Source organism: Pelodiscus sinensis, chromosome 4, assembly GCF_052426305.1.
Source record: "Pelodiscus sinensis isolate ZL-2025 chromosome 4, ASM5242630v1, whole genome shotgun sequence".
NCBI classification, from domain to species: domain Eukaryota; kingdom Metazoa; phylum Chordata; order Testudines; family Trionychidae; genus Pelodiscus; species Pelodiscus sinensis.
Genome location: NC_143055.1, coordinates 19,806,551 through 19,819,197, shown reverse-complemented (window position 1 = coordinate 19,819,197; position 12,647 = coordinate 19,806,551). Strand labels below are relative to the sequence as shown.

The following is a 12,647-nucleotide window of genomic DNA, read 5'->3' as shown; positions in this document are numbered from 1 at the left end:
CTGCTGACCTTTTCGGTGTTACTAGCAGAGGACGGAAAAGTAGAAGATGAACAAGTAGATGTGTCCAAGTCTGGACCCTCCATGGAAGAGCTCTGAGATATGTCGGGCCCCTCAGTAGAAGACTGGGATACCCACTCTGCCCGTTGCACACTTACAATTTCAGAACTGTCCGAAGGGGTCACAGCTGAATCTGGACCTTCTGTGGTAGTCTGAGAGCTATCACTAACAGGTGAAGATGCCTGCGTGCCATCATTCAAGTCCATAATGGGGTCTGACTGGACAGTGCTGATTTGGCTGGAGCTCCGACTAAGCATGTCATCTTCTTCTCCTTCAGTAGCTGTGCTGGCCAAATCACAACTGGTCAGGTCTACAGAGTCTGATTGCAAAGTATGTTGTGAACGTGGCTGCTCAGTGATGATGTCATGTCCTGTAGGATCCGCTGCAGAACTTACTATTGATCCAGCTGTTGATACTCCTGATGAAGAAGCTAATTCACTGTTTATCTCACTCTTCATAGAGGCTGAAACAAAAAGTAAATTAATGGTCCAAACTAATGAATCAAGAAAATGTTGTGTGTATACATTAAAGAAAAGATTTAAAAACAAAGGAAAGCAAAATAATCAAGTTCATGTTTGCATCTCGGATGTAAAATTGGATTAAGGGAAAAGACTTAGAAGGGAGCAGGGAATGAAGCAATAAAATATTGTTCGGGAGGTATAGGGATGTTAAAAAAAGCATTTGCTTATCGGATAGTCTTTTGACTAGTCGATTCCCCTGCCCCCTGCTTCCTCTCTCTCATAGGTGGGAAGGGGAGGGGTACTTCAGCTATGCAGCGGCTGCCCCTTTAAAATGCCGCTTCTGGTGTTTCAAAGGGACAGCTGCCCTGGAGCCCAGGCAGTCAGCTGGGGACTCCCAGCTGACCTCAGACTTCGTGCGGCATTTCCCCAGAACCCGGGATCAGCTGGAGAGTCCCCAGCTGACTCCGGGTTCTGGGGAAATGCCGCACAGAGCCCAGGATCAGCTGGGGAGTTGCCAGCTGACTCCAGGCTCCATGGCTTTGAAATGCACAAGAGCCCCCCCACTGGGGATTCACATGCAGCCCGGAGTAAGCAGGACTTGCCACTGGTCCCGGGCTGTATGTAGAGTTCTGCATTCCTCCTTTGAAATGTACAAGAGCCCCAGTGGGACCTCTTGTACATTTCTAAGGAGGAATGCAGAATTGCCTGTAGATTAGTCAATTAACCGCATTTTAACATCCTTAGGGAGGTAAACGCCTGTAAGTCAATTACATATAGTACAACCTTCTTAACTTTTCATTGTTTCTTCTATAAAAACTAACTAGCTCTAACGCCCATATTTAGTCTTTTTTTTCCATCTGAACACTGCAGTCCAAGAACCATCTTTTCTAAACTGTGTGTTAAAATGCCAGAGGGGGGCTTTTAAAATTCAGTAAAAAGAAGTATGCAAATTTGGGTACAAGTCTGAGGAAGTTATGTTTCTAAATAGTATGCACCTTCTATTTTAAAAATATTATTTCTTCAGCTTCTGTTACTATGATTGCTAAGGAGAACAAGCAGATAGCACTTTAAAAAAATTTAACTTTTACGCTGTTTCACCTATAATCCTCAGCTACAAGTCACAGTCAATCATAATCACAGTTCAATTAGACTTTTATCAGTCTTCACACTTATTAAATAAAGGATAAACTGGTAAAAGATGTGTAAAATGTAACTATGTAGCCTTGGGCTATCCCACTTTTTAGTGAATTATATTTTAAGGACAGACACTTATTTACTATTCATGATGGACATACTGACCGGATTACAGATATACAGAAGTTACATACTGCATTCTGTAATAAAAAGAATGCAGATCTACCTGCAAAAGTTGCAGTGTTGACTTCCGAACGTGTTTCAGGGTCATCCTCCAAGCCTTCTTCTCCTAAAAGTACTTTGCCTGGTAAATGACACAGCAATATTAAAGTTTGCTAAAACATTATCCTATACCCTTGAAACAGTCTAAATTCTTTTTAAAAAGAGCAAAGGTAGATGAGGTAATATCTGTAACTAGACAACTTTTGTTCCTGAAAGAAAAGTTTTCAAACTACACAAAGCTCTTCAGGAATGGAAATGTCTCAAGAGTGTCACAACTAAATACAAAGTGAAACAGAGCCAAACAAATCTGTTTCACCTTGTGAGTGAACACCTCTCCCCCCGACATGAATATACATAACTCAAAGGTTCTTTGAGCAAATTATTCCATGTATCCTGTCAATGTTCATGTCATGATCTGCTCATTCTGTTTATCTTATTTTTGTGTGTGTATCATTCTTGTGTGTAAAATTAGGCAAAGAGTAGGGAATACTTTATTATTTTTAAAAGTGTAATGAAAGTCATCATGGGAGGCATCAATGTCTTTGCAGTCGTATGCAAATAGCCTTTTATCCTTTAGGTTTAGCACTGGTTGGTAGGGAGTGGCCAGGTGACTCCTTATGCAATAATGGAATTCTTTAAAAAGAGGAGTTTTCTTTTTTTTTTTAAAACGACTTTTGGCCAGGCTGCACCTGAAGAAAGGAGCCAAAGATCCGAGGGTAGGGAGACAGCCCTGATTTGGAAGGGCAGCTGGAAAAGTAGTTTTAGGCAGAGTTTTAAAAAGTTTGTATTGAGGTTTCAGTGTAAAATTAGCTAAGCGATTTTCGTACAATCATAGAACAGAACTGGAAGGGACCTCGAGAGGTCATCAAGTCCAGTCCCCTGGCAGGACCTAGTACTATCTCTAGACCATCCCTGATAGATGTCTAGCTAACCTGCTCTTAAATATCTCCAGAGATGGAGATTCCAAAACCGCCCTAGGTAACTTATTCCAGCGTTTAACCACCCTTACAGGAAGCTTTTCCTAATGTCCAACCTAAACCTCCCTTGCTGCAGTTTAAGTCCATTGCTTCTTGTCCTATGAACAATTTTCTCCCTCCTCCTTGTGACATCCTTTTATATACCTGAAAACCACTATCATGTCCCTTCTCAGTCTTCTCCTTTCCAGACTAAACAAACCCAATTCTTTCAGTCTTCCTTCACAGGTCAGGTTCTCTAGACCTTTAATCATTTCTGTTGCTCTTCTCTGGACCTTCTCCAATTTCTCCACATCTTTCTTGAAATGTGGTGCCCAGAACTGGACACAATACTCCAATTGAGGCCTAATCAGGACAGAGTAGAGCAAAAGAATGACTTCTTGTGTCTTGCACACACTCCTGTTAATGCATCCCAGAATCAGGTTTGCTTTTTCTGCAACAGTGTAATACTGTTGACTCATATTTAGCTTGTGGTCCACAATTTGTTTTTCTTTTGATTTGTAATCTACTTTGCTCTGCCTGTTCTCACTTATTACCACTGAAATCCTACTGCTTCTAGAAAATAAAAGTACTTTTATTTTCTATCAAACCCAGTGTAAATAATTATTACCTGGGGGAAGCAACCAGTGTGCACATTCCCCTTTTCATTGTTAAAAGCGGCTTACCTAATTCTTTGGAGTTAAATCCCATTTGGGGAGGGGTATCCCAGGAAGTTGGGCCCTAAATTGTACTCTCCTTGGACACTGAAGAGGTTCAGTGTCTGAACTGCTTCTCAGGGGGATGGGGGAGGAGGGATCTCAGGACCAGGTGATGAGAAGCCCCAGAGCATGGGAAGGCAAGTGGCAGTGGTCGTGTCAACAGCACTCCAGGAGACACCCCTGGAGGCGTATTCTATGACCGCACCCCATCACGTGTTACAGTTAAATAAAATTTTTTGTATATTTCCCAGCCCTGAAAAAGAGCTTTGTGCAGTTTGAGAGCTTCTCTCTCTCACCAACAGATGCTGGTCCAATTAGAGATATTACCTCACTCACCTCATATAATATCCTGGGATCAACACATCTATAACGTTGCATACATGAAAAGAGAGTCAGATGTAAAACTGCTTCCCTCCAAAGTAAATTATCTATCCTTGCACTGAAAAAATATCTAGGTTATTATAAAATATGGGGAAAATGAAAAACTAAGAAAAAGAACAGACAGCATCTTACTGTGTACTCAGGAGAGAAGTGGACAATGACAAACAATGAAAGCTGAATATTTTGAGAAGGAATGGGAATCTGTTTATGCAAACTTATGAATTCCAGTCTTATGTATTTTCTTTATACTTATTTCCTTACTGATACCTTTCACTCATCCTTGTTTTAAAGGGAGGTCGTGGTGTCTTTTCTGAACAAAGCAAACATTAAGGACTACCAGCACAGGAATATTCTTATCAGTACAGTCCTCCCGAATTCACAGTCCACTTTGGTTAATTTCACAATCATAGGATTTTAAAAATAAGTAAATTTCAGCCATTTAAATCTGAAATATCACTGTGTAATAACTGTAGGGATCCTGATCCAAAAATATGTTGTCTGCAACAGTTACAAGATTATAAGGGGGAACGACAGGAAGAATATTAGAATCTGCTATTAAAGAGAAACACTAACAATGGGGAAACATACCAAAACTAGAAGACAAGATTGGGCAGGAGTGAAAGGGCTGCAGACGAATTCTAGACTAGGGACATAAAATCCCATGTAACTAGTTAACCGGTTAAACATGAACTTTACTTCACATTTAACCAGTTAACTAATTAAGGAGGGGACTACTCCAGTGCCTGTGTCCCCGGCCCGCCACAAACAGGGGCTGCTCTGGATACCCAGAACAACCCCTGGTCGATGGTTCATGAGAACTGATATCATCACCTGCGAAGGGTGATATTAACTGGTAAACTAGTTAACCTTTCACATCCCTACTCTGTACTCATTGGACAATGTTGATTAACACCCAACCATCTCTCAGAATGGATTGAGAAAAGTGAGGAGGGTCTCACATGTAGGCGTTCTGTTATTTTTTGACAGATCTGCATGCATGTTGTGCTTTGTCAATGGCCAGGTCTATAATATAGACTTTTGTCAGCATAACTATATCAGTCAGGGAGGTGTAATGAAGTGTTATCTCTGACTGACAACTCTGCTACCACAAGCCCTGATGTAGGTTCAGTTGTTCCAGTAAAAGAACAGTTTAACTGGTCCCACCTACATCCACACTGTGAGCCTTTTGCCAATTTGCATATACAGAAAGAGATATACAATAAAGAACTCAGAGTATAGACATAGTCCAAGAGTAAAGCGTGTGTGATTTAGAAGTGCCTTTGCAAAGTCTGGATTACTGGTTTTGATTTTCACAAAATCCCCAAAGGGTGAAACAATCCAGACTATCCACAAGAATGGAGCTCTGGAGAATGGATATGTGAGCTACTCATGAAACTTGAGACGTCCACACTTGTCAAAGGTAACTCAGTTGCAGGGCTTCACATTAAGAAAATGGATACCAGCATTGCAGTCTGCACCTCAGGAGTGATCTTAAAAAGCCAGAAGTCATCCATGCCTGGATGCTACTCATATTCAGTAAATTCAAAAGCATGTGGTATATCCAAGAACTGAATCTAATACAGCAGCTTAATAAATCCCACAATGACATGCTCAGTAAGGGCTATCATACTTCAAGTGTGTACAGCATACATAAAGATGCAAAACTTCACCTAATGCAATAATCCAATATCCAACATGTGTAACAGGGAATTCTGTTTTACATTTCCAGTTTTGTTTTCTTTTATGTTACAACCACAAGACTGCATTAACACAGACACTAGCATGAAATATTCTTGGCTTTATATTTTTCATGTGAAGAAAAAAACAGATCTGATGATAAGAAGAAGCCATACCATGTTTATCCACAGCACTGTGTTAGACTAATCAAGTCTACAGACAAGGAAACGTGAAACTGTAGCATTATGGAATTGTGCAACTCCATAACACTATGGAAAATAATGCAACTGGAAATCTGTTCTACAACAAATGCTTAGGCTTCTCTTTTTTGTGCTGCATCTGCATGAGAACATACTTTTTTTCCAGTATGTAAGTTATAGGTATTTTAAATCATGCAGAAAATGGCTGAGTATGCTTAAGGTTATATTTTGTTCTGAGTCTCAAACATAGAAAACTCAGTATGTGATCATTAAAAGTGAGCAGCAAAAGAAAAAGTAGTAGGTTTTTGCCCTTTTATTTCACAAGGATGCATAAAATGGCAATTTTTCCTTGTTTTTTTACATTTGAAGCATCAGCCTTAAATTTTCCAATCTTCCAGAAAAAAAATGGCCAGTGGCATGACATCAAAACTAAAAAGAAAGTAAAGACCGAGCGAGAGCGAGAGCAAGAGCGAGAGAGATTTATTTATTTATTTATTTATTTTCTGGAAAAAACCCGTAAAATCCAAAACTTCAATACCTATTTAATTCAAAACTGGATACACTTAGAAAATAAATATTTTCCTTAATGAATCAACACCTTGTCTTCATTCAAGTACTTCCTAAAAGCCACTACACTTCTGATAATAAAAAGTAGTATGCTACTCATTTCCCCATTGCTTCAAAGCTTCCTCACATATTTTAGAATTCATATATTTGATTTTCAAGGCCATCAGATCAGGCACTGTGTTTTGTGTACAGACCAGTCACACCATCAAGTGTGAAATCATATGCATATATCCCTATCTCTATGAAAGGATGAGAAAACGACTAGAAGTCCCCCTACCAAAAGCAGGGAAGATATTTGATTTTCCCATCTTTCATGCATTTATCCATTTTAAAGAAACAAATGAGGATGGTTTTTCATTTCCCAAGCAGGTAAGCTTTCAGATTAAGTATAAAGTAGGCTATGAATAAACGCTAATGTCAATTTTAACTTTGTATAGGCCCTTTTGTAAAAAATGATTATGTGGACATGAAATCACCTGATAAATTGACCTTTTTAAGATGCTGTATTACTGAGGTCCAAAACGTAGAGCAATCATTTTAAAAACCATATAGCCTTTCAGTCTTATGGTTGACAAGACAGCCTTCAAAATATGACCCAGCTACAAAAATTGAAGCCTAAATCAGATTCCCTGAAACAACAGCACGAAGTGAATAAACGATACTACAGAGTAGTGGTGGTGGAATCAAATGTTGCTGTGCTTCTCCCTTTCCTCATCTCTCTACCCACTTACCCATGGGGAGAATATTAAAGTCCAATAGCCCCACTCCCAGCAAAAGGAGCAGAGCCTCAATGCTCTGCATGCCAGTAAACTGAAAAAATCAGAAATCCACTGCACAGCATCCAGTTACAAGGGGGATGCATCTTCGAAATTCATGGTAAGAACTATAATAATTAGAGCGAATATGCTATTCACCTATATCAAAGACTACAGGAATCAGTATGGGATTAAAACGTACACAAATAAAGAAATTCAAGCCTGGTCTATGCTTAGGGTACATTTACATGGCATGCTTATTTCGAAATAAGCCATTCCAGAATAGTTATTCCGAAATAGCACGTCTATACTGCAGGGAAGTCTCAAAATTAGTCCGAGGCAGACATCCGTAATGTAGATGTTCTCTCTCAATTTAGAGCCCAGGGGAGGAATAGCAGCCCCTCACTTGGGCCGCTCTATTTCAAAATAGCAGCAGTGGAGCATCACATGCCTTATATTGAAATAGCTATTTTGGAATAGGCGTTATTCCTCGTAGAACGAAGTATACAGATTTCAGAATAAGCCATCCATTATTTAGAAATAACGGAATAGCTGTGCAGACGCTAACTAGTGTTATTTTGAAATAATGTGATATCAAAATAATGGTTCAGTGTAGACGCACCCTAAAAGTTTAAATTGAACTTAGCTGCATTATGTCAATTTTCTAAACAATGAAGCCATGTCACCAAGACCATTCTGCCGACCTTGCATGGTCAACTTTAGGGAAGTGCAAATGCAGTTCTGTGAAAGTTAATGTTCTTGAACCCTGGGAGGTATGAAGAAATTACTCACCCTGTGAAGTAACGATTGTTCTTCGAGATGTGCCCCGTGGGTGCTCTACTCCGGGTGTCGGGTCCCGTCCCGGCGCCACGAATCGGAGAGCTATCAGAGCCGTGGTCCTCCGGACCGCGCATGCGTGGCTGCCCAAGGCGGCGTTCGCGCCTTTGATGTGTTGTGCGTGGTCCGGCTTGCTCAATTCCTCTCAGCCGCTCCCTGAAATGAGAAAATGAAAAATTCCGGAGCGGGGAGGAAGGGCGGGTCGTGGAGCACCCACGGAGCACATCTCGAAGAACAATAGTTACTTCACAGGGTGAGTAACTTCTTCGAGAGGCCCCGTGGGTGCTCCACTCCAGGTGACTTCGGAGCAGTACTCGAACACTTGAGCGCTCCGGAATTAAAAGTTTTTGGACATGCAAAAGAACTGCTGTAGCCACAAGGGAATCGGCAGCAAATTGGTTTACTACAGCGTAATGCCTGATAAAGGTAGAATGAGAGGACCATGTTGCTGCTCGACAAATGTCTTGGAATGGAACACCTCTAAGAAAAGCTGTAGTTGTGGCTACTGCTCTCGTAGAATGGGCCTTGGGAACACACACAAGAGGTTTGTTACGTATGGAGTAGCAGGTTGTAATACACGACACTATTAATCTCGCAATCCGTTGGGAAGTGATGGGTTGTCCCTTGGTTCGCTCCGCTAATGACACTATTAGACGGTCCGATTTCCTAAAGTGTCGCATTCTTTCGATATAAAAGGCTAATGCCCTTCTCACATTGAGCGTGTGCAACAGTGCATCTCAACAGTGAGATCTCAACGTTACCGACTCTTTAGTAAACACTGTGTAAGGAGGTGATGACACGAATGCAGCTATTTCACTCACTCTGCGAGCTGATGTCATGGCAAGCAGAAAAAGCAATTTTGTGGTTAGAAGTTGCAATGGTATCGTAGCCAAGGGTTGAAAGGTGGGGCGTGTCAGAGAATCCAGAACGAAGTCTAAATTCCAAGAAGGTGGTGGTGGTGGTCGTCATGGTGGGTTGAGGTTCATAAGCCCCTTCAGGAACCTCTTTGTAATTGGAGAGAACCCATCCTGACCCTGATGAAACGCACTAATTGCTGCTACATGCACTCGCAGCGAGGCTATTGCAAGGCCCGTGTCGTAGAGATGTAAAATGTAATCAAGTATCTGGGATATCCCTGCGACGTAAGCATCCCTACCATCACTGCTACACCACGTTTGAAATCTGGCCCACTTGGCGAGGCAGGTCTTTCGAGTGGAGTCTTTTCTGCTGTGTACTAATACTTGCTTGACACTCTGAGAGCATGAGCATTCGACCGGATTGAACCAGCGAGCATCCACGCCGTGAGGTGTAATGTTTCAGGTTTCGGATGGGAAAGGGAGCCGTTTTCCTGAGTCAAGAGATCCGGAAGCAGAGGAAGGATGTACGGTGTCCTGATGGACATCTGGTGGAGTATTGAATACCAAGGCTGCCGTGGCCAAGCTGGGGCTATGAAAATTACTCGAGCCCTTTCTATAGTGATCTTTTCCAGGATCCTGGGAACTAGGACGATCGGGGGAAAGGCGTATAGCAGTGACGTTCCCCAATTGTGGAGAAAAGTATCTCCCAAGGAGCGATGTCCGATCCCTGCCCTGGAGCAATAATAGGGGCACTTGGCATTGGCAGCAGTAGCGAACAGATCTATTGAGGGAAACCCCCATTGGGCGAAAATACCGTGTAGAATGTCCATGCGAAGTTCCCACTCGTGGTCGTGGGGAAACAGCCTGCTGAGCGAGTCCGCAATAGTATTCTGGACACTCGGCAAATAGGTGGCTGTCAAGATGGTATTGATGCGGGTACACCAGTTCCTCAAGCGCATCGCTTCTATACAAAGGGGGACTGGGATCGAGCCCCTCCCTGTCTGTTTACATAGTACATGGTGGCAATATTGTCCGTAAGGATTCTGACGGTCGTGTTCCTTATATGGTACTGAAAATGCTGACATGCATGACGTACTGCTCTTAACTCGAGAATGTTGATATGTAAGAGCATCTCCTGCGGAGACCAGTGACCTTGAACCGTCATGTCGTCCATATGCACTCCCCAGCCAGTAAGGGATGCATCTGTTATTTGCTTTGACGGTTGTGGACGGTGAAAAGGAATGCCCGCCATAACATTGGTGGACTTGGTCCACCACTGTAGGGATTGTTGTACATGTGATGGTATCGCCGCCACCTTGTGAATGCTATCCTTCATCGGAGTGTATACTGTAGTCAGCCAGTGTTGAAGGCAGCGAAAATGTAACCTTGCGTTTTGAACAATAGTTGTTGAGGCAGCCATGTGTCCCAGTAGTTGTAACGGCACTCTGACGGGAATCGTTGGAGCATACGTCAGCGTGTGAACAAGATCTTGAATAGCGGCGAAACGTTCGGCGGGTAAATAAGCGCGCGCTGTTCTTGAATCGAGCCTCGCCCCTATAAAGATCAGATCTTGTGTAGGTTCTGGCGAGGATTTCTGCATGTTTATGAGTAGACCCAGAGAGTGAAAAACCTGAGAGGCTGTTGTCACCATGTGTTTGGCCTCTGAATAAGTTTGGCCTCTTAGGAGGCAATCGTCCAAGTATGGGAAAATTGTCACTCCCAGCCTGCACAAGTGTGCAGCCACTACCGCTAAGGTTTTGGTGAAAACTCTGGGTGCACATGCCAAGCCGAAAGGTAGTACTCTGTACTGGAAATGTTCTTGACTTAGCTGGAAGCGGAGAAAACGCCTGTGTGCCACATGGATCGCTATGTGGAAGTAGGTGTCTTGCAGGTCGAGGACTGCAAACCAGTCTCCCTTGTTCAACGGTGGAATGATGGCATTTAGGGTCACCATCTTGAAGCGATGTTTCCTGAGGTAGCGGTTTAGCTTGCGTAGGTCCAAAATGGGTCTCCACCCTCCTGTCTTCTTTAGGGTAAGGAAATACCGGGAATAAAATCCTTTTCCCCGAAACTGACTTGGTACCCTCTCTATAGCACCGATATTCAGTAGGCGCTGAACTTCCTGTTTCAGCAAATGTTCGTGAGAGGGGTCCCTGAAAAGGGACAGGGTAGGAGGGGTAGTGGGGGGAATGGATAGAAAGGGAATGGAGAGACCAAATTGTACCACCTCCAGAACCCACTTGTCCGTGGGGATACTGGACCAGTGAAGGAGGTACTGTTTTAATCGATGGTGAAACATGTGTAAAGAGTCCTGTGGTATGTTGAACGTGGGGGTCGTGCTTCCGTCCTCGACGGGAAAGTCAAATTTGCTGCTTAGGTGCAGGTTGACTGGATGAACGGTTCGTTTGAGATCTCTTACGTTGAGGACGCTGCCGGAAGCGCTGATTGTCCTCGAGACGTGATTGATTCTTTTTGAACGCATAATCGTACCTCCATTGGTAAGGATAGTAACGTTTATGTTTATAGGGAGGTGTGTACATTCCCAAGGTACGTAAAGTGGTACGTGAGTCTTTGCCAGAATGAAGAACTTCGTCGGTATTACTAGCGAAGAGCTTCTGTTTATCAAAGGGTAGATCTTCTACTTTATTCTGAAGCTCCCGCAAAGTTCCGGCGGATGATAACCAGGAAGACCGCCTCATTGCGACCCCCGTAGCCGTGGCCCGTGCAGCTGTGTCGGCCACATCCATGGCCATCTGCAAAGTAATATTGCAGGCTATATATCCTTCTTGGACTATGGCCTTCAGTAAGGGTTTCTTAGCATCAGGTAGATATTGTAGTAGCTCTGTAAGCTTTGAATAGTTATCAAATTTGTGGTTAGAAAGGTGGGCCATATAATTTGCGACTCGTAACAATAACGTAGCTAAAGAGTAAACCTTTCTTCCAAACACATCCAATTTTTTATTATCCTTGTCTTGGATTGTATTCTTATATTGAGGAGCCTTAGCCCTCCGCTGTACCGCATCAACTACAACAGAGTTGGGTTGAGGGTGGTTGAAAAGGAAATCCAGTCCTTTAGCAGGTACGAAATACTTCCTATCAACCCTCTTACTAGCTGGGGCAGCCGATGTGGGGGTCTGCCATATTTCGTCTGCCACTTCCATGATTGCCTCATCGATAGGGAGGGCGATTCTTGCCCGTTGTTGCTGCCGCAAATTCTTCAAGATATGATGTTTCTTCTTGGGAACGTCTGTTAACTGTATTTCCTGTGTGTTTGTAACCCTTTGGAATAGGTCATGGAACTGCTTCTGGTCATCCAAGGGAGAGGCGTTATCTGGAATCATTGCTTCATCCGGTGACGATGAGGAACAGTCAGCTGGAGAAATGTGTGGCTGAGGATCTTCTGTCTCGGACAGTTGGCCCTCTTCTGGTTCTGAGTGATCCTGATGGATGGGTAAGTTTTCTGATGGAGGCGATGAAAACAATCTTTGTGGACGCTCAGGTAAGTGCTGCGCACTAGGTGATATAGGGGTTCTTCATGTACCCGTCTAAGATAGAGTAGCATGTCCAGGGTGGGGGCGATCATATTCAGCCCTATGGTAGCGCCCATAGTAATAGTCAGACCATGCTGGTGAGGAGTACCTGGAGGATCTTGAACTGCGGATGTAGTAGATCCGCCGTGGTGACCGCCTAGGTGATCTATGCCTTGATGACCCCCTTGGGAAGCGAGAACTTGATGGGGGGCGTCTAGTTTCTATATAGACCGTGTCCCCATGGGAAGGTCCTCTAAGCACTTGATGAGATGGAGAAAGGCTATAGTCCCGGTGCCT

At 43.2% G+C, this 12,647-nt stretch overlaps 1 protein-coding gene across 5 annotated transcripts in view; it reads right to left on the bottom strand.

The window, feature by feature from the left end:
• The window catches only part of HTT (huntingtin), a 209,688-nt gene that overhangs the window by 156,769 nt on the left and 40,272 nt on the right, over positions 1-12,647 (bottom strand). For 3 of the 5 annotated variants that reach the window (XM_075930825.2, XM_075930827.2, XM_075930826.2), the window contains 2 exons: positions 1,879-1,956; positions 9-520 (listed from right to left, as the gene is read on the bottom strand). In XM_075930825.2, the coding sequence (XP_075786940.2) occupies positions 9-520; positions 1,879-1,956 (590 nt within the window). The remainder of the gene's footprint in view (positions 1-8; positions 521-1,878; positions 1,957-12,647) is intronic. The other 2 variants (XM_006128261.5, XM_006128263.5) reach the window with 1 other exon arrangement.